The 23,312-nt window shown below is 46.9% G+C and overlaps 1 protein-coding gene across 2 annotated transcripts in view; it reads left to right on the top strand.

Annotated features, from left to right (window-relative positions):
- LOC128687682 (uncharacterized) overlaps positions 1–23,312 on the top strand; it is a 271,524-nt gene that overhangs the window by 236,520 nt on the left and 11,692 nt on the right. The window contains exon 5 of one of the 2 annotated variants that reach the window (XM_070083876.1): positions 1,694–1,823. The exons of the other annotated variant lie outside the window; for it this stretch is intronic. Within the exon in view, the coding sequence (XP_069939977.1) occupies positions 1,694–1,823 (130 nt within the window). The remainder of the gene's footprint in view (positions 1–1,693; positions 1,824–23,312) is intronic. 2 annotated transcript variants of the gene reach the window in all.

Here is a 23,312-nt window from a genome sequence, read left to right as displayed (position 1 = left end):
CTTCTCCCTACGAGCCCCGTGAGGGCGGGAAATGTGGCTAGGCCTGGGGACAGTTGATCTCAAAGATGAGGAGGTACTTGTGCCTCCTCCCATGGGAGACTTAGGTCTCAGACACTCCCTAGACAGGGAGCCAAGGCCGGGCCACCACTTGGAAAAGGCCCGGGCCGGGAGAATACCGGCGAATCTTTAATAATAATAATAATAATAATAATAATAATAATAATAATAATAAAGAAATACAGTGGTTAAGTGTAACATGCCAAAAGCCCCGTGTATGCAGAGCGTTGTGTACAAGGTATACACACCATAGCTAACATTAATGACATACTATTATATAGAAAACCCCTTGTTATGCAGAGTATTTCCTGCAAATTAAGACAATTTTGTCCCAGGATGCGACCCACACTAGTTGGCTACCACCCATGTCCCTGTTTTACTGCTAGGTGAGCATGGACAGCAGGTGTAAGGCGACTTAACACCCAGGTACCTATATTACTGCTAGGTGAACATAGACAGCAGGTACCTTAAGGAAACACGTCCTAATGTTTCCATCCGTACCGGGGATCTACCCACAGACCTCAGTGTGTGAGCTGAGTGCGCTACCAACCCAGCTACGGGATACCTTAAAGCCAATATAACCCAGGAAAACCAATCAGTGTGGCTTATTTTCACTGTGATCCTTAGGTCCTCTTATCCAGGATGCCACCCACAACAATACACATACATCCAGGCAATAACAAAAGGTATTAGAAGACTTGCCCATATGTCCCACCTCGCTCAGGGTTGCCTGATGGCCAGGGTGGCCCGTGGCCTGGTACGCAACACTCTTGCTTCACACACTGAGTGCCCCTGGTTCGATCCCCGGCAAGGGCGGAAACACTGGGCGTGTTTCCTTACACCTGCTTCCCCGTTCACCTAGCAAGCAAGTAGGTACCTGGGTGTCAGTGGACTGGTGTGGGATGCATCCTGGGGGACAAGACTGAAGGACCACAATAGAAATAAGACAGACAATTCCTCGATAACGCACTGACTTTCTTGGGTTATCCTGGGTGGCTAACCCTCCGGGGTTAAAAATCCCAGCAAAATCTTAACCCAGAAACTGTCGGTTGTAAGCACTGCAAAACTAGGTATCTATATCTATGTTAATTACGAAAAGAGTAGACCCCATCCCTAAATTAATGTTTGTATCGATACTATAGTGTTAATTATCTGTTAATTATCCTACAAGCTGGAAAGAAAATATTACAGGAGTAAGAACTATTAAGGACTCAGGTAAAAGTGTTCATAAGACAAATTTATCTGTCTTCTTTTAGGTGTTCATGAGACAGAAATCTTTATCCATCATCTTAGGTGTTCACATGAGAAAGATTTCCCAGTCATCTTAGGTGTTCACATGAGAAAGATTTCCCAGTCATCTTAGGTGTTCACATGAGAAAGATTTCCCAGTCATCTTAGGTGTTCACATGAGAAAGATTTCCCAGTCATCTTAGGTGTTCACATGAGAAAGATTTCCCAATCATCTTAGGTGTTCACATGAGAAATATTTCCCAGTCATCTTAGGTGTTCACATGACAAAAAATATCAGCAATCCTACCAGAGCCCATTTTTTTAACAGGATTCAGTTTCACATTCATATGTTCATTAACAAAACATTAGCTACTATTTTTAAATGCTATGTGTTGGTGTTCTTCAGATCGATCATGTTGGGAACCCATCCTGGCAAGCTCAGATCCGTGGCAGGAAGTTGTGGTCACTGGAACCTCCACCAGAGTGTTACTTCCAGTGTGTTCCCATGGAAGTGGTAGTGGAACCAGGAGAGATAAGTAAGTGCTGATGGTAGTAGTGATGGTAGTAGTGGTGGTAGTGGTGCTGGTGGTGATGCTGGTGGGTTTGTGTGCATGTACAAACTAATAAAACAAAAATACCAGTGAATAAACTAAGTGAACTTAAACGCGGAGAAGTTATCCTTATATCTAACAGTCGGTCATTATCACAAAGTTACTAAGCATCGCAGATGATGTAGTTGAAGTTTTGGCAGTAATGACTGAGAACCAAAACCTTGTCATTGTGGTTGTATACAAGCCACCAGGATCAACTTCCAAATAGTTCAAGGAACAGCTACTGAAACTGGATAACTGTCTGGAAACTCTCTCAACCCCAGCCCCAACTATCTTGCTGATTGGTAATTTCAATTTAAGACATAAAATGGAAGAACGTAGCAAATAATGTTATACCAGAGACAACCCCATGAGGCAGCTCGGATGAAAATTTTCACACATTTGAGATGTTGAATCTTTGTAATAAATTCACCCAAAGCCAACAAACAGTGGAGCCAACAAGACTGGAAAACACACGACCTTATTTTCAAAAATAATGATGACCTGGTACGAAGCATAACATTATCATAGACAATTCGGATCACAACGTAATCGAAGTCCAAACTTGTATGGACACGAGTCCTGACCAGCAAAATGCATACAGTTACGAGTGTGTCTTCATCAAATTTAGCTTTAACAATAACATCAACTCTGATCAAATAAATCATAGTAATGATATCTTAAATAACATGGATCTGATCCAGTGTCTTGAAAGGATCAACTTTGTGGCAGTTGAAGTATGCTCAAGGCGCATTCCCCTAAGGCAAAAGAAGAGATGTAAACTAGAAAGAGACACGCTTTTTCTACAGACGAAGACGAAGAACCACTGACTTCAAGGGGGACTAAATTATCTGAAATATTGAAGTAAACACTGACCAGGGAAATAGAAAATATTAAACCTAAGTCAAATTAATCATACGGATCCAGGAGACAGAAGAACCTATAAGCAATTAATGAAACTGAAAGAAATCCAAAATATTTCTTGTCATATGCCAAAAACAAGGCAAAAACCACATCCAATACCGGGACCTGGCTTAAACAAGATGGGACTTATACAGATGACAACAACAAAATCATTAATCAGACTAAAGATCGCCAATCCAAATCAGTTCTTCAGGAACGAGACTCAAAATCTTGTCAACTTTGAAGAGGAAATAAATGACATGGCCATGCACTCTGCCCCAGGCCCAGACTCATGGAACTCCGTGTTCATCAAGAATTGCAAGAAACCCCTATTGCGCGCCCTCAGCAGTTTATGCCAAATTTCTGATATAACCCTAACTCCAATGGACTTTGAAAAATTCATCGACAACATGCTTATGCACTCTGTCCCCAGACCTAGACTCTTGGAACTCTGTGTTCATTAAGAACTGCAAAAATACCCTTTCACGAGCCTTAAATATTCTATAGAGAGAGCGTAGACACGGGGGGTCATCCCATACCCTAGACACGGGGGTCATTCCATACCCTAGACACGGGGGTCATCCCATACCCCAGACACAGGGGCCATCCCATACCCTAGACACGGGGGTCATCCCATACCCTAGACACGGGGGTCATCCCATACCCTAGATACGGGGGTCATCCCACACTCTACACACGGGGGTCATCCCACACTATAAACAACAGACATAGCCACACTATAAACAACAGACATAGCCACACTATAAACAACAGACAGAACCACACTATAAACAACAGACATAGCTACACTATAAACAACAGACATAGCCACACTATAAACAACAGACAGAACCACACTATAAACAACAGACATAGCCACACTATAAACAACAGGCACAGACATATTGTAATAAAGTTGGTAGAATTACCGACAATATGTAAAGTAAAAAGACACAAGTGCAACTAATGTGACATTTTTATTGTGTCAACGTTTCGCTCTCCAGGAGCTTTGTCAAGCCGTTACAAACAGTACATGGACACAGAGGGTATATATAGGCTCAGAGTGAGGTGCAATACTAGTGGTAGAAGTAGTAACCAGTACGTACCCTAAACCAGCACACATGTATGGTTTACCCAAGACCCATAAACATAATATTCCTCTCAGACTAATCACGTCAGGTATAGGCAGTGCACCACACAAACTTGCCGGAGTTCTTGCCAAACATCTTCCCTGCCTTCTGGGGACCATCAGCCCCGCTCATCTTAAACATTCAGGCGACCTTCTCAACCGCATCCGAAACCTCTCCATCTGTAACAAGAAACTAAGCAGTCTGGATGTGACTTCCCTCCTCACAAAAGTGCCTACCACTAAAGCCATCTAGGTTCTACGACGTAAAGTCAATCAGAATCTTAATCTTCCTCTACCTCCCGGAGATTTTGTTGACTTGACTGAACTCTGTGTTAATATCAACTGCTTTTCTTTCAATAACACTCTTCAAACAAACCTACGGCATGGAAATGGGGTCCCCCATCAGTACCGTCTTAGCCAACTTATACATGGAACATTTAGAGTCCGAACACTTTGCTAACATCATCCCTTCAAGCGTCACTTGGTTACGTTACATGGACGACGTCCTAGTAATAACTCCCAAACATTTTGATGTACAGAATCTTCAGGCAAGGCTCAACGCAGACGAACCGGCGATCCAGTTTACACTAGAAGAAGAGTCCAATTGTCAGCATAGTTGCTGATCCCCTTATATGTGTTGTGTAGCGTATTATAGTACCATCCATGTGCTTTATATAGAAGATCCCTATTAGGCCGAGTGACTGTATGACGTCACAAGATGGACATAGACTCATTAGAGAACATACAGAGAAGAATGACTAAAATGATTTACTGTGTAAGGAACCTCCCGTATGAAGATGTGTACGAATGGTATATAATACCGACAAGATGAGATTAAGACACATGTGCAACATCTGGGTATCTTTATTGTAGACGTTTCGCCATCCAGTGGCTTTATCAATACAAATTCTAGGACATAACTTGAAGACAGTAGAACTATGTACAGAAGATGAGGTAATCAGTCCCTCAACCTAGGAGTAGGTGCGAAGAGCACCATAGTCGTGGAGATTCTGAAGCAGAAGAAAGGATCCTGGCACTCATATAGTAACGTCAGGTGTAGCAGACGAGGGCATATTCACTGGTAGGCGGGATTCCCCAACATCATGGAATCTAAATTCTGAGGACAGGTAAACTGCTACACTTAACGCTGATTGACTCTCGAGGTAAACTGCTACACTTAACGCTGATTGACTCTCGAGGTAAACTGCTACACTTAACGCTGATTGACTCTCGAGGTAAACTGCTCCACTTAACGCTGATTGACTCTCGAGGTAAACTGCTCCACTTAACGCTGACTCTCGAAGTAAACTGCTAAACTTAACGCTGATTGACTCTCGAGGTAAACTGCTACACTTAACGCTGATTGACTCTCGAGGTAAACTGCTACACTTAACGCTGATTGACTCTCGAGGTAAACTGCTACAATTAACGCTGATTGACTCTCGAGGTAAACTGCTACACTTAACGCTGATTGACTCTCGAGGTAAGCTGCTACACTTAACGCTGACTAACTCTCGAGGTAAACTGCTACACTTAACGCTGATTGACTCTCGAGGTAGACTGCTACACTTCACGCTGACTCTCGAGGTAAACTGCTACGCTTAACGCCGATTGACTCTCGAGGTAAACTGCTACACTTAACGCTGACTGACTTTCGAGGTAAACTACTACACTTAACGCTGATTGACTCTCGAGGTAAACTGCTACACTTAACGCTGATTGACTCTCGAGGTAAACTGCTACATTTAACGCTGATTGACTCTCGAGGTAAACTGCTACACTTAACGCTGATTGACTCTCGAGGTAAACTGCTACACTTAACGCTGACTGACTCTCGAGGTAAACTGCTACACTTAACGCTGATTGACTCTCGAGGTAAACTGCTACATTTAACGCTGACTGACTCTCGAGGTAAACTGCTACACTTAACGCTGATTGACTCTCGAGGTAAACTGCTACATTTAACGCTGACTGACTCTCGAGGTAAACTGCTACACTTAACGCTGACTGACTCTCGAGGTAAACTGCTACACTTAACGCTGATTGACTCTCGAAGTAAACTGCTACACTTAACGCTGACTGACTCTCGAGGTAAACTGCTACACTTAACGCTGATTGACACACAAATAACCCGCACATAAAAGAGAGAAGCTTACGACGACGTTTCGGTCCGACTTGGACCATTGACAGTGTGACTTTGTTAATGGTCCAAGTCGGACCGAAACGTCGTCGTAAGCTTCTCTCTTTTATGTGCGGGTTATTTGTGTATCGTTCCAGTCACGGTATTGTGCCTTTTTGTTATTTATTCGCTGATTGTCTCTCGAGGTAAACTGCTACACTTAACGCTGACTGACTCTCGAGGTAAACTGCTACACTTAACGCTGATTGACTCTCGAGGTAAACTGCTACACTTAACGCAGATTGACTCTCGAGGTAAACTGCTACACTTAACGCTGATTGACTCTCGAGGTAAACTGCTACACTTAACGCAGATTGACTCTCGAGGTAAACTGCTACACTTAACGCTGATTGACTCTCGAGGTAAACTGCTACACTTAACGCTGATTGACTCTCGAGGTAAACTGCTACACTTAACGCTGATTGACTCTCGAGGTAAACTGCTACACTTAACGCTGATTGACTCTCGAGGTAAACTGCTACACTTAACGCTGATTGACTCTCGAGGTAAACTGCTACACTTAACGCTGATTGACTCTCGAGGTAAACTGCTACACTTAACGCAGATTGACTCTCGAGGTAAACTGCTACACTTAACGCTGATTGACTCTCGAGGTAAACTGCTACACTTAACGCTGATTGACTCTCGAGGTAAACTGCTACACTTAACGCTGATTGACTCTCGAGGTAAACTGCTACACTTAACGCAGATTGACTCTCGAGGTAAACTGCTACACTTAACGCTGATTGACTCTCGAGGTAAACTGCTACACTTAACGCTGATTGACTCTCGAGGTAAACTGCTACACTTAACGCTGATTGACTCTCGAGGTAAACTGCTACACTTAACGCTGATTGACTCTCGAGGTAAACTGCTACACTTAACGCTGATTGTCTCTCGAGGTAAACTGCTACACTTAACGCAGATTGACTCTCGAGGTAAACTGCTACACTTAACGCTGATTGTCTCTCGAGGTAAACTGCTACACTTAACGCTGATTGTCTCTCGAGGTAAACTGCTACACTTAACGCAGATTGACTCTCGAGGTAAACTGCTACACTTAACGCTGACTGACTCTCGAGGTAAACTGCTACACTTAACGCAGATTGACTCTCGAGGTAAACTGCTACACTTAACGCTGATTGACTCTCGAGGTAAACTGCTACACTTAACGCTGATTGACTCTCGAGGTAAACTGCTACACTTAACGCTGATTGACTCTCGAGGTAAACTGCTCCACTTAACGCTGACTCTCGAAGTAAACTGCTACACTTAACGCTGATTGACTCTCGAGGTAAACTGCTACACTTAACGCTGATTGACTCTCGAGGTAAACTGCTACACTTAACGCTGCCTGACTCTCGAGGTAAACTGCTACACTTAACGCTGATTGACTCTCGAGGTAAACTGCTACACTTAACGCTGATTGACTCTAGAGGTAAACTGCTACACTTAACGCTGATTGTCTCTCGAGGTAAACTGCTACACTTAACGCTGATTGACTCTCGAGGTAAACTGCTACACTTAACGCTGATTGACTCTCGAGGTAAACTGCTACACTTCATGCTGACTCTCGAGGTAAACTGCTACACTTAACGCTGATTGACTCTAGAGGTAAACTGCTACACTTAACGCTGATTGACTCTCGAGGTAAACTTCCACGCTTAACGCAGATTGACTCTCGAGGTAAACTGCTACACTTAACGCTGACTCTCGAAGTAAACTGCTACACTTAACGCTGATTGACTCTCGAGGTAAACTGCTACACTTAACGCTTATAGACTTTCGAGGTAAACTGCTACACTTAACGCTGACTCTCGAAGTAAACTGCTACACTTAACGCTGATTGACTCTCGAGGTAAACTGCTCCACTTAACGCTGACTGATTCTCGAGGTAAACTGCTACACTTAACGCTGATTGAATATCGAGGTAAACTGCTACACTTAACGCTGACAGACTCTCGAGGTAAACTGCTACACTTAACGCTGACTGACTCTCGAGGTAAACTGCTACACTTAACGCTGATTGACTCTAGAGGTAAGCTGCTACACTTAACGCAGATTGACTCTCGAGGTAAACTGCTACACTGAACGCTGACTAACTCTCGAGGTAAACTGCTACACTTAACGCTGATTGACTCTCGAGGTAGACTGCTACACTTCAGGCTGATTGACTCTCGAGGTAAACTGCTACGCTTAACGCCGATTGACTCTCGAGGTAAACTGCTACACTTAACGCTGATTGACTCTCGAGGTAAACTGGTACACTTAACGCTGATTGACTCTCGAGGTAAACTGCTACACTTAACGCTGATTGACTCTCGAGGTAAACTGCTACACTTAACGCCGATTGACTCTCGAGGTAAACTGCTACACTTAACGCTGACTGACTCTCGAGGTAAACTGCTACACTTAACGCTGATTGACACACAAATAACCCGCACATAAAAGAGAGAAGCTTACGACGACGTTTCGGTCCGACTTGGACCATTGACAGTGTGACTTTGTCAATGGTCCAAGTCGGACCGAAACGTCGTCGTAAGCTTCTCTCTTTTATGTGCGGGTTATTTGTGTATCGTTCCAGTCACGGTATTGTGCCTTTTTGTTATTTATTCGCTGATTGTCTCTCGAGGTAAACTGCTACACTTAACGCTGATTGACTCTCGAGGTAGACTGCTACACTTAACGCTGATTGACTCTCGAGGTAGACTGCTACACTTCAGGCTGATTGACTCTCGAGGTAAACTGCTACACTTAACGCTGATTGACTCTCGAGGTAGACTGCTACACTTCAGGCTGATTGACTCTCGAGGTAAACTGCTACACTTAACGCTGACTGACTCTCGAGGTAAACTGCTACACTTAACGCAGATTGACTCTCGAGGTAAACTGCTACACTTAACGCTGATTGACTCTCGAGGTTAACTGCTACACTTAACGCTGACTGACTCTCGAAGTAAACTGCTACACTTAACGCAGATTGACTCTCGAGGTAAACTGCTACACTTAACGCTGATTGACTCTCGAGGTAAACTGCTACACTTAACGCTGATTGACTCTCGAGATAAACTGCTACACTTAACGCAGATTGACTCTCGAGGTAAACTGCTACACTTAACGCTGATTGACTCTCGGAGGTAAACTGCTACACTTAACGCTGATTGTCTCTCGAGGTAAACTGCTACACTTAACGCAGATTGACTCTCGGAGGTAAACTGCTACACTTAACGCAGATTGACTCTCGAGGTAAACTGCTACACTTAACGCCGATTGACTCTCGAGGTAAACTGCTACACTTAACGCTGATTGACTCTCGAGGTAAACTGCTACACTTAACGCTGACTGACTCTCGAAGTAAACTGCTACACTTAACGCTGATTGACTCTCGAGGTAAACTTCCACGCTTAACGCAGATTGACTCTCGAGGTAAACTGCTACACTTAACGCAGATTGACTCTCGAGGTAAACTGCTACACTTAACGCTGAGTGACTCTCGAGGTTAACTGCTACACTTAACGCTGATTGACTCTCGAGGTAAACTGCTACACTTAACGCTGATTCACTCTCGAGGTAAACTGCTACACTTAACGCTGACTGACTCTCGAGGTAAACTGCTACACTTAACGCTGACTCTCGAGGTAAACTGCTACACTTAACGCTGATTGACTCTCGAGGTAAACTTCTACGCTTAACGCAGATTGACTCTCTAGGTAAACTGCTACACTTAACGCTGATTGACTCTCGAGGTAAACTGCTCCACTTAACGCTGACTGACTCTCGAGGTAAACTGCTACACTTAACGCTGACTGACTCTCGAGGTAAACTGCTACACTTAACGCTGACTGACTCTCGAGGAAACTGCTACACTTAATTAACGCTGACTAACTCTCGAGGTAAACTGCTACACTTAACGCTGACTAACTCTCGAGGTAAACTGCTACACTTAACGCTGACTGACTCTCGATGTAAACTGCTACACTTAACGCTGACTGACTCTCGATGTAAACTGCTACACTTAACGCTGATTGACTCTCGAGGTAAACTGCTACACTTAACGCTGACTAACTCTCGATGTAAACTGCTACACTTAACGCTGACTAACTCTCGAGGTAAACTGCTACACTTAACGCTGACTAACTCTCGAGGTAAACTGCTACACTTAACGCTGACTAACTCTCGATGTAAACTGCTACACTTAACGCTGACTAACTCTCGATGTAAACTGCTACACTTAACGCTGACTAACTCTCGATGTAAACTGCTACACTTAACGCTGACTAACTCTCGATGTAAACTGCTACACTTAACGCTGACTAACTCTCGATGTAAACTGCTACACTTAACGCTGACTAACTCTCGAGGTAAACTGCTACACTTAACGCTGACTAACTCTCGAGGTAAACTGCTACACTTAACGCTGACTAACTCTCGATGTAAACTGCTACACTTAACGCTGACTAACTCTCGATGTAAACTGCTACACTTAACGCTGACTAACTCTCGAGGTAAACTGCTACACTTAACGCTGACTAACTCTCGATGTAAACTGCTACACTTAACGCTGACTAACTCTCGAGGTAAACTGCTACACTTAACGCTGACTAACTCTCGAGGTAAACTGCTACACTTAACGCTGACTAACTCTCGAGGTAAACTGCTACACTTAACGCTGACTGACTCTCGAGGTAAACTGCTACACTTAACGCTGACTGACTCTCGATGTAAACTGCTACACTTAACGCTGACTCTCGAGGTAAACTGCTACACTTAACGCTGATTGACTCAAGTTCTAAATAGGTCCAGATGCTATTTAACGCGGCAATTTGCCCTACAGCCCCCTTAAACCTTGAAGTTGGTAAATTAGACATATGTGCAACATTTGCGTATCTTAATGAGGAAACGTTTCGCCACACAGTGGCTTCATCAGTCCACACAAAGGAAAATGGTGAAGAACAGGAGGAGTTTGAGGTAATCAGTCCCTCAGCATTGACTCGGTGTCTAATTTACCAACTTGTCGGTTCTCTGAACCATTCATCAACAAGTCTTGAAGTTAATACAATTTCATATTGTGGGTGGCGAGACTTATGTGATTTAATGTTTTGTAGAGGTAAGAAAAGTCTTTGAGAATCACTGAATGATGAGATATGGTGGAGTTACACCGAGTTGTAACACTGGTGTTGTCATGCTGGGAGTGTTATAACACTGGTGTTGTCACACTGAGAGAGTTATAACACTGGTGTTGTCACACTGAGAGAGTTATAACACTGGTGTTGTCACACTGAGAGAGTTATAACACTGGTGTTGTCACACTGAGAGAGTTATAACACTGGTGTTGTCACACAGAGAGTTATAACACTGGCGTTGTCACACAGAGTTATAACACTGGTGTTGTCAGTCACTGAGAGAGTTATAACACCGGTGTTGTCATGCTGGGAGTGTTATAACACTGGTGTTGTCACATTGAGGGAGTTATAACACTGGTGTTGTCACACTGAGAGAGTTATAACACTGGTGTTGTCATGCTGGGAGTGTTATAACACTGGTGTTGTCATGCTGGGAGTGTTATAACACTGGTGTTGTCATGCTGGGAGTGTTATAACACTGGTGTTGTCATGCTGGGAGTGTTATAACACTGGTGTTGTCATGCTGGGAGTGTTATAACACTGGTGTTGTCATGCTGGGAGTGTTATAACACTGGTGTTGTCATGCTGGGAGTGTTATAACACTGGTGTTGTGACACTGGGAGTGTTATAACACTCACTCACCTAAAATGCTACTTATAACTTAACTTACAGAAGAGTATGTATGAAGTGCTCTGTAACTTACAGGGCCGGGCGTATATCATTTGATCAGGGATGAGTTATATTCGGGTCCCTGGACCAGGTAAGGACATAGCAAACGATGCAAAAGATTATACGAGATCCTCTATTTGACATCTCACCCATAAAGAATGGGTGAAACGTCACTGCAAGTTCTGCATAACTGCATTTCTGTCCTTGACATCTTGCTCGTATTTCGTACCATTTCATAACTAAGCGAGGACATAGGAGCGTCCGTGTCCACGTCCATTAGTAGAGAAAATAGGGGATTTTGATTCACTCTTGACGCAGAGGGGGGACCCAGGCTGAACAGAGAACCCATGGCAAATGAGTCTCCTCTTCAAATCCCCACCCGTTCCGTGATTCGCTTACAATCTGTGAGCCAAACAAGAGACTCGGGTTCTCTGTCACAACAGACGGCAAATATCGTAACCTTATACAATACCTAGAGTCAACACGACGCCTCACCACCTTCCTTGTCAAGATTCTCACACACCACAAGGTCTTTACACTCAAAAACTATATCAATGATAACATGTGTAAGATATAAACTTACCTTAATGATGGTTAAACTTACCTTACTGATGGTTTAACTTACCTTACTGGCGGTTCAACTTACCTTAGTGATGGTTGAACTTACCTTAGTGATGGTTCAACTTACCTTACTGATGGTTCAACTTACCTTACTGATGGTTCAACTTACCTTAGTGATGGTTCAACTTACCTTAGTGATGGTTCAACTTACCTTACTGATGGTTCAACTTACCTTACTGATGGTTCAACTTACCTTAGTGATGGTTCAACTTACCTTAGTGATGGTTCAACTTACCTTAGTGATGGTTCAACTTACCTTACTGATGGTTCAACTTACCTTAGTGATGGTCCAACTTACCTTAGTGATGGTTCAACTTACCTTAGTGATGGTTCAACTTGCCTTAGTGATGGTTCAACTTACCTTAGTGAAGGTTCAACTTACCTTACTGATGGTTCAACTTACCTTAGTGATGGTTCAACTTACCTTAGTGATGGTTCAACTTACCTTACTGATGGTTCAACTTACCTAAGTGATGGTTCAACTTACCTTAGTGATGGTTCAACTTACCTTAGTGATGGTTCAACTTACCTTACTGATGGTTCAACTTACCTTAGTGATGGTTCAACTTACCTTACTGATGGTTCAACTTACCTTACTGATGGTTCAACTTACCTTAGTGATGGTTCAACTTACCTTAGTGATGGTTCAACTTACCTTAGTGATGGTTCAACTTACCTTAGTGATGGTTCAACTTACCTTAGTGATGGTTCAACTTACCTTAGTGATGGTTCAACTTACCTTACTGATGGTTCAACTTACCTTAGTGATGGTTCAACTTACCTTACTGATGGTTCAACTTACCTTACTGATGGTTCATCTTACCTTAGTGATGGTTCAACTTACCTTAGTGATGGTTCAACTTACCTTATGGTTCAACTTACCTTAGATGGTTCAACTTACCTTAGTGATGGTTCAACTTACCTTAGTGATGGTTCAACTTACCTTAGTGATGGTTCAACTTACCTTAGTGATGGTTGAACTTACCTTAGTGATGGTTCAACTTACCTTAGTGATGGTTCAACTGATGGTTCAACTTACCTTACCAACTTAGTGATGGTTCAACTTACCTTAGTGATGGTTCAACTTACCTTAGTGATGGTTCAACTTACCTTAGTGATGGTTCAACTTACCTTAGTGATGGTTCAACTTACCTTAGTGATGGTTCAACTTACCTTAGTGATGGTTCAACTTACCTTAGTGATGGTTCAACTTACCTTAGTGATGGTTCAACTTACCTTAGTGATGGTTCAACTTACCTTAGTGATGGTTCAACTTACCTTAGTGATGGTTCAACTTACCTTAGTGATGGTTCAACTTACCTTACTGATGGTTCAACTTACCTTACTGATGGTTCAACTTACCTTAGTGATGGTTCAACTTACCTTACTGATGGTTCAACTTACCTTAGTGATGGTTCAACTTACCTTAGTGATGGTTCAACTTACCTTACTGATGGTTCAACTTACCTTACTGATGGTTCAACTTACCTTACTGATGGTTCAACTTACCTTAGTGATGGTTCAACTTACCTTACTGATGGTTCAACTTACCTTACTGATGGTTCAACTTACCTTACTGATGGTTCAACTTACCTTAGTGATGGTTCAACTTACCTTACTGATGGTTCAACTTACCTTACTGATGGTTCAACTTACCTTACTGATGGTTCAACTTACCTTACTGATGGTTCAACTTACCTTACTGATGGTTCAACTTACCTTACTGATGGTTCAACTTACCTTAGTGATGGTTCAACTTACCGTAGTGATGGTTCAACTTACCTTAGTGATGGTTCAACTTACCTTAGTGATGGTTCAACTTACCTTAGTGATGGTTCAACTTACCTTAGTGATGGTTCAACTGATGGTTCAACTTACCTTACAACTGATGGTTCAACTTACCTTAGTGATGGTTCAACTTACCTTAGTGATGGTTCAACTTACCTTAGTGATGGTTCAACTTACCTTACAACTTACCTTAGTGATGGTTCAACTTACCTTAGTGATGGTTCAACTTACCTTAGTGATGGTTCAACTTACAACTTACCTTAGTGATGGTTCAACTTACCTTAGTGATGGTTCAACTTACCTTAGTGATGGTTCAACTTACCTTAGATGGTTCAACTTACCTTAGGTTCAACTTACCTTAGTGATGGTTCAACTTACCTTAGTGATGGTTCAACTTACCTTAGTGATGGTTCAACTTACCTTAGTGATGGTTCAACTTACCTTAGTGATGGTTCAACTTACCTTAGTGATGGTTCAACTTACCTTAGGGTTCAACTTACCTTAGTGATGGTTCAACTTACCTTAGTGGTTCAACTTACCTTATTAGTGATGGTTCAACTTACCTTAGTGATGGTTCAACTTACCTTAGGGTTCAACTTACCTTAGTGATGGTTCAACTTACCTTAGTGATGGTTCAACTTACCTTAGTGATGGTTCAACTTACCTTAGTGATGGTTCAACTTACCTTAGTGATGGTTCAACTTACCTTAGTGATGGTTCAACTTACCTTAGTGATGGTTCAACTTACCTTACTGATGGTTCATCTTACCTTAGTGATGGTTCAACTTACCTTAGTGATGGTTCAACTTACCTTAGTGATGGTTCAACTTACCTTAGTGATGGTTCAACTTACCTTAGTGATGGTTCAACTTACCTTAGTGATGGTTCAACTTACCTTACTGATGGTTCAACTTACCTTAGTGATGGTTCAACTTACCTTAGTGATGGTTCAACTTACCTTAGTGATGGTTCAACTTACCTTAGTGATGGTTCAACTTACCTTAGTGATGGTTCAACTTACCTTAGTGATGGTTCAACTTACCTTAGTGATGGTTCAACTTACCTTAGTGATGGTGTGTCAAGTGCCTCGTGATGAGCTGCTAACTTTCACTTACCTGTAAAGTAAACAAAACAGTAATTAACAGATGAGTCTTAACATCAGGTATCCCTTTACACCTACACCCTGCCTTCACCCTGCCTTCACCCTGCCTTCACCCTACCTTCACCCTGACCTTCACCCTGACCTTCACCCTGCCTTCACCCTGACCTTCACCCTGACCTTCACCCTGACCTTCAGCCTGCCTTCACCCTGCCTTCACCCTGACCTTCAGCCTGCCTTCACCCTGCCTTCACCCTGCCTTCACCCTGCCTTCACCCTGACCTTCACCCTGACCTTCACCCTGCCTTCACCCTGACCTTCACCCTGACCTTCACCCTGACCTTCACCCTGCCTTCACCCTGCCTTCACCCTACCTTCACCCTGCCTTCACCCTGACCTTTACCCTGCCTTACACCCTGCCTTCACCCTTCACCCTGACCTTCACCCTGACCTTCACCCTGACCTTCACCCTGCCTTCACCCTACCTTCACCCTGCCTTCACCCTGCCTTCACCCTACCTTTACCCTGCCTTCACCCTGACTTCACCCTGCCTTCACCCTGCCTTCACCCTGCCTTCACCCTACCTTTACCCTGCATTCCCCCTGCCTTCACCCTGCCTTCACCCTGCCTTCACCCTGACCTTCACCCTGACCTTCACCCTGACCTTCACCCTGCCTTCACCCTGCCTTCACCCTGACCTTCACCCTGACCTTCACCCTGCCTTCACCCTGACCTTCACCCTGACCTTCACCCTGCCTTCACCCTGACCTTCACCCTGACCTTCACCCTGCCTTCACCCTGCCTTCACCCTGCCTTCACCCTGCCTTCACCCTGCCTTCACCCTGCCTTCACCCTGCCTTCACCCTGCCTTCACCCTACCTTCACCCTGCCTTCACCCTGCCTTCACCCTGCCTTCACCCTACCTTCACCCTGCCTTCACCCTGCCTTCACCCTGCCTTCACCCTCCCTTCACCCTGCCTTCACCCTGCCTTCACCCTGCCTTCACCCTGTCTTCACCCTGCCTTCACCCTGCCGTCACCCTACCTTCACCCTGCCTTCACCCTGTCTTCACCCTGCCGTCACCCTGCCTTCACCCTACCTTCACCCTGCCTTCACCCTGCCTTCACCCTGACCTTCACCCTGCCTTCACCCTGCCTTCACCCTGACCTTCACCCTGCCTTCACCCTGACCTTCACCCTGACCTTCACCCTGACCTTCACCCTGCCTTCACCCTGCCTTCACCCTGACCTTCACCCTGCCTTCACCCTGCCTTCACCCTGACCTTCACCCTGACCTTCACCCTGCCTTCACCCGGACCTTCACCCTGACCTTCACCCTGACCTTCACCCTGCCGTCACCCTGCCTTCACCCTACCTTCACCCTGCCTTCACCCTGCCTTCACCCTGCCTTCACCCTGACCTTCACCCTGCCTTCACCCTGCCTTCACCCTGCCTTCACCCTGACCTTCACCCTGCCTTCACCCTGCCTTCACCCTGCCTTCACCCTGCCTTCACCCTGACCTTTACCCTGCCTTCACCCTGACCTTCACCCTGCCTTCACCCTGCCTTCACCCTGCCTTCACCCTGCCTTCACCCTGACCTTTACCCTGCCTTCACCCTGCCTTCACCCTGACCTTCACCCTGCCTTCACCCTGCCTTCACCCTGACCTTCACCCTGCCTTCACCCTGCCTTCACCCTGCCTTCACCCTGACCTTCACCCTGCCTTCACCCTGCCTTCACCCTGACCTTCACCCTGCCTTCACCCTGCCTTCACCCTGACCTTCACCCTCACCTTCACCCTGCCTTAACCCTGACCTCACCCTGACCTTCACCCTGACCTTCACCCTGACCTTCACCCTGACCTTCACCCTGCCTTCACCCTGCCTTCACCCTGCCTTCACCCTGACCTTCACCCTGCCTTCACCCTGCCTTCACCCTGCCTTCACCCTGACCTTCACCCTGACCTTCACCCTGCCTTCACCCTGCCTTTACACCCTGACCTGACCTTTACCCTGCCTTCACCCTGACCTTCACCCTGCCTTCACCCTGACCTTAACCCTGACCTTCACCCTGACCTTCACCCTACCTTCACCCTGACCTTCACCCTGCCTTCATCCTGACCTTCACCCTGCCTTCACCCTGCCTTCACCCTGACCTTCACCCTGCCTTCACCCTGCCTTCACCCTGACCTTCACCCTGACCCTGACCTTCACCCTGACCTTCACCCTGACATTCACCCTGACCTTCACCCTGCTTTCACCCTGCCTTCACCCTGCCTTCACCCTGACCTTCACCCTGCCTTCACCCTGACCTTCAACCTGACCTTCAACCTGCCTTCACCATGACCTTCACCCTGACCTTCACCCTGACCTTCACCCTGACCTCCACCCTGCCTTCACCCTGACCTTCACCCTGACCTTCACCCTGACCTTCACCCTGCCTTCACCCTGACCTTCACTCTGTCCTTCTCCCTGACCTTCACCCTGACCTTCACCCTGCCTTCACCCTGACCTTCACCCTGACCTTCACCCTGCCTTCACCCTGCCTTCACCCTGACCTTCACCCTGCCTTCATCCTGACCTTCACCCTGCCTTCACCCTGACCTTCACCCTGACCTTCACCCTGCCTTCACCCTGCCTTCACCCTGACCTTCACCCTGCCTTCACCCTGCCTTCACCCTGCCTTCACCCTGACCTTCACCCTGCCTTCACCCTGACCTTCACCCTGACCTTCACCCTGCCTTCACCCTGACCTTCACCCTGCCTTCACCCTGACCTTCACCCTGACCTTCACCCTGCCTTCACCCTGACCTTCACCCTGACCTTCACCCTGCCTTCACCCTGACCTTCACCCTGACCTTCACCCTGCCTTCACCCTGACCTTCACCCTGACCTTCACCTTGACCTTCACCCTGACCTTCACCCTGACCTTCACCCTGCCTTCACCCTGACCTTCACCCTGACCTTCACCCTGACCTTCACCCTGACCTTCACTCTGACCTTCACCCTGACCTTCACCTTGACCTTCACCCTGACCTTCACCCTGACCTTCACCCTGACCTTCACCCTGTCTTCACCCTGACCTTCACCCTGACCTTCACCCTGACCTTCACCCTGACCTTCACCTTGACCTTCACCCCGACCTTCACCCTGACCTTCACCCTGACCTTCACCCTGCCTTCACCCTGATTTTCACCCTGACCTTCACCCTGACCTTCACCCTGACCTTCACCCTGACCTTCACCTTGACCTTCACCATGACCTTCACCATGACCTTCACCCTGACCTTCACCCTGCCTTCACCCTGACCTTCACCCTGACCTTCACCCTGACCTTCACTCTGACCTTCACCCTGACCTTCACCCTGACCTTCACCCTGACCTTCACCTTGACCTTCACCCTGACCTTCACCCTGACCTTCACCCTGACCTTCACCCTGCCTTCACCCTGACCTTCACCCTGACCTTCACCCTGACCTTCACCTTGACCTTCACCCTGACCTTCACCCTGACCTTCACCCTGCCTTCACCCTGACCTTCACCCTGACCTTCACCCTGACCTTCACCTTGACCTTCACCCTGACCTTCACCCTGACCTTCACCCTGACCTTCACCCTGCCTTCGCCCTGACCTTCACCCTGACCTTCACCCTGCCTTCACCCTGACCTTCACCCTGACCTTCACCCTGACCTTCACCCTGCCTTCACCCTGACCTTCACCCTGACCTTCACCCTGACCTTCACCCTGACCTTCACCTTGACCTTCACCCTGACCTTCACCCTGACCTTCACCCTGACCTTCACCCTGACCTTCACCCTGACCTTCACCCTGACCTTGTAATTTACAAGGTATTTGTTTATATTACAAATAATTCTCACAATGCAACTGAACCGTAAATATTTTCTTATCCAGTTCAAAGTAAAACCAGGTGGTGCTGGAGGCCAGGTGGTGCTGGAGGCCAGGTGGTGCTGGAGGCCAGGTGGTGCTGGAGGCCAGGTGGTGCTGGAGGCCAGGTGGTGCTGGAGGCCAGGTGGTGCTGGAGGCCAGGTGGTGCTGGAGGCCAGGTGGTGCTGGAGGCCAGGTGGTGCTGGAGGCTAGGTGGTGCTAGAGGCCAGGTGGTGCTAGAGGCCAGATTGTGCTGGAAGCCAGGTGGTGCTGGAGGCCAGGTGGTGCTGGAGGCCAGGTGGTGCTGGAGGCTAGGTGGTGCTGGAGGCCAGGTGGTGCTGGAGGCCAGGTGGTGCTGGAGGCCAGGTGGTGCTAGAGGCCAGGTGGTGCTGGAGGCCAGGTGGTGCTAGAGGCCAGGTGGTGCTGGAGGCCAGGTGGTGCTGGAGGCCAGGTGGTGCTAGAGGCCAGGTGGTGCTGGAGGCCAGGGGGTGCTAGAGGCCAGGGGGTGCTGGAGGCCAGGTGGTGCTAGAGGCCAGGTGGTGCTAGACGCCAGGTGGTGCTGGAGGCCAGGTGGTGCTAGAGGCCAGGTGGTGCTGGAGGCCAGGTGGTGCTAGAGGCCAGGTGGTGCTAGAGGCCAGGTGGTGCTGGAGGCCAGGTGGTGCTAGAGGCCAGGTGGTGCTGGAGGCCAGGTGGTGCTAGAGGCCAGGTGGTGCTGGAGGCCAGGTGGTGCTAGAGGCCAGGTGGTACTGGAGGCCAGGTGGTGCTGGAGGCCAGGTGGTGCTAGAGGCCAGGTGGTGCTGGAGGCCAGGTGGTGCTAGAGGCCAGGTGGTGCTGGAGGCCAGGTGGTGCTAGAGGCCAAGTGGTGCTGGAGGCCATGTGGTGCTAGAGGCCAGGTGGTGCTGGAGGCAAGGTGGTGCTGGAGGCCAGGTGGTGCTGGAGGCCAGGTGGTGCTAGAGGCCAGGTGGTGCTGGAGGCCAGGTAGTGCCCGGAAAAACCCACATTACCACCTATTCACAGCACTTGTCCACAAATTTACAACATCTGTTTTAACACTATTGTTCACAGCACTTCTGTTCATCACACTGCGTATACAATGTGTGATATACACTGTGATACACACTGTACATAACGTTGCATGTTACTCGGGTCACAAGGCTGCATGTTACATGCACACTACCAGGCAAGTATTCTTTAATACCTAACACAATATTCTCCGGGAGACACTCACCTCTCTATGTATACATTCAGAGAGAGAAATGCTCGTCTTTCTGTATATACACTGTGTGTAATTATATACAGTTGAGGTGGGTAATGATCCTCACGAGGTGTGTGTACAACCCACTACACTGTAGACAAGTGTAAAATTTAGCTTAAGTGACACGTCAGTTTACCTCTCTTCTAATAATATGTTATTTTTCCCTATAATCTACCTTGTCCATTATTACTATCGCATTCGCTTTATCTGCTTTCGTAAGCAGACAAAGAAAATGTGATAATAATTATGGATAAGGCAGATTATAGGGAGAAAATAAACATGATATTACGAGACGGGGAAACTCAGGCGCCTCTTAAAAAGCTTCGAGTGATGACTGAACTATCCCATGTACCAGGAATCTCTCGTAGCAGAAATTTCTGGTACATGTCCTTTCTCTGTACATTTCTCAGCGCATTTATGTCCATTCTATAATTTGGTGACGAGAACTGTGCAGCATAATCTAAATGAAGCTTAACCAGTGATTTACAGAGTTGAGGGAGCTGACTCCTCGTGACTCAACACACACACACGCCTACCAACCTACCTACTTATCTACCTACCTACGTACTTACGTTGTTGACTGATGGCTAGTGATGACTAGTGTACCTCACACTGCATGAATCATGTTTCATGACTGATGACTCGTGTCAGAAGAGTTGCCAAGAAGCACTATATATTAAGTCTGCCTTCACTTCTACATCGAGGTCATTCCATTTCCAGACCAACCTGAAGCTGAAGAAATACTTTCTGACATCTCTGTGACTCATCTGTGTCTTTGAGGCTGAAAAAATACTTCCTGACATCCCTGTGATTCATATTTATCTTTAACTTCCAACTGTGCCCCCAAGTACCTGTTTCCCGCCTCTCAAACAACGTGTACTTGTCAATTCCTCAAGAGTATTTTGCATGATGTTGTCACGTCTTCCCTGGTCTTTCTGTCCTCCAGGGTTTTCAGCTTTAATTCCTTTAGCCATTCATCGTATAATAATGCGAATAGCCGGGGATCAAACCCCCAATATTTTAGCAAGCCTCCCGAGAAGTCCGCTAAAATTCCGAGACGCCTTAGACCACTGGGCCATCAATGCTTCAAAATCAGGTGGTCATTACCACTGGACATGTAACCCCAGAACATACGTGGCTATTGAAACTACAGGACTAATTTCATTCTCCCGTTTTGAATACCAGTCTTCACGAGCAGGAAACTGCATCCACAAACGAGTGATTTCAATAGCAATACTGCGATTAACAGTGCAATAATACCTGGAGTTTACCTGGAGGGGGATTTCGGGGGTTAACGCCCCCACGGCCCGGTCCATGCCCAGGCATCGTGGCGGATCAAGGACTGATCAACCAGGTTGTTACTGCTGGCTGCATGTAAACTGACGCAGGAATAACAAAAAAGGCAAAATACCGTGACTGGAACGATACACAAATAACCCGCACATAAAAGAGAGAAGCTTACGACGACGTTTCGGTCCGATTTCGACCATTGACAAAGTCACACTGTGTGACTTTGTCAATGGTCCAAGTCGGACCGAAACGTCGTCGTAAGCTTCTCTCTTTTATGTGCGGGTTATTTGTGTGACGCAGGAACCACAGCACGGCTGGACAGGTACTGACTTTAGGTGTCTGTTCAGTTCACTCTTGAAAACAACCAGGGGTCTTGAAGACAACCAGGTGGTGCTGGAGGCCAGGTGGTGCTAGAGGCCAGGTGGTGCTAGAGGCCAGGTGGTGCTGGAGGCCAGGGGGTGCTAGAGGCCAGGGGGTGCTGGAGGCCAGGTGGTGCTAGAGGCCAGGTGGTGCTAGACGCCAGGTGGTGCTGGAGGCCAGGTGGTGCTAGAGGCCAGGTGGTGCTGGAGGCCAGGTGGTGCTAGAGGCCAGGTGGTGCTAGAGGCCAGGTGGTGCTGGAGGCCAGGTGGTGCTAGAGGCCAGGTGGTGCTGGAGGCCAGGTGGTGCTAGAGGCCAGGTGGTGCTGGAGGCCAGGTGGTGCTAGAGGCCAGGTGGTACTGGAGGCCAGGTGGTGCTGGAGGCCAGGTGGTGCTAGAGGCCAGGTGGTGCTGGAGGCCAGGTGGTGCTAGAGGCCAGGTGGTGCTGGAGGCCAGGTGGTGCTAGAGGCCAAGTGGTGCTGGAGGCCATGTGGTGCTAGAGGCCAGGTGGTGCTGGAGGCAAGGTGGTGCTGGAGGCCAGGTGGTGCTGGAGGCCAGGTGGTGCTGGAGGCCAGGTGGTGCTAGAGGCCAGGTGGTGCTGGAGGCCAGGTAGTGCCCGGAAAAACCCACATTACCACCTATTCACAGCACTTGTCCACAAATTTACAACATCTGTTTATAACACTATTGTTCACAGCACTTCTGTTCATCACACTGCGTATACAGTGTGTGATATACACTGTGATACACACTGTACATAACGTTGCATGTTACTCGGGTCACAAGGCTGCATGTTGCATGCACACTACCAGGCAAGTATTCTTTAATACCTAACACAATATTCTCCGGGAGACACTCACCTCTCGGTGTATACATTCAGAGAGAGAAATGCTCGTCTTTCTGTATATACACTGTGTGTAATTGTATACAGTTGAGGTGGGTAATGATCCTCACGAGGTGTGTGTACAACCCACTACACTGTAGACAAGTGTAAAATTTAGCTTAAGTGACACGTCAGTTTACCTCTCTTCTAATAATATGTTATTTTTCCCTATAATCTACCTTGTCCATTATTACTATCGCATTCGCTTTATCTGCTTTCGTAAGCAGACAAAGAAAATGTGATAATAATTATGGATA

The sequence above is a fragment of the Cherax quadricarinatus genome, chromosome 11 (assembly GCF_038502225.1).
Source record: "Cherax quadricarinatus isolate ZL_2023a chromosome 11, ASM3850222v1, whole genome shotgun sequence".
NCBI lineage: Eukaryota > Metazoa > Arthropoda > Malacostraca > Decapoda > Parastacidae > Cherax > Cherax quadricarinatus.
Note: the sequence above shows the minus strand (reverse complement) of the source record. Positions and strands in the feature narration are given on the sequence as shown.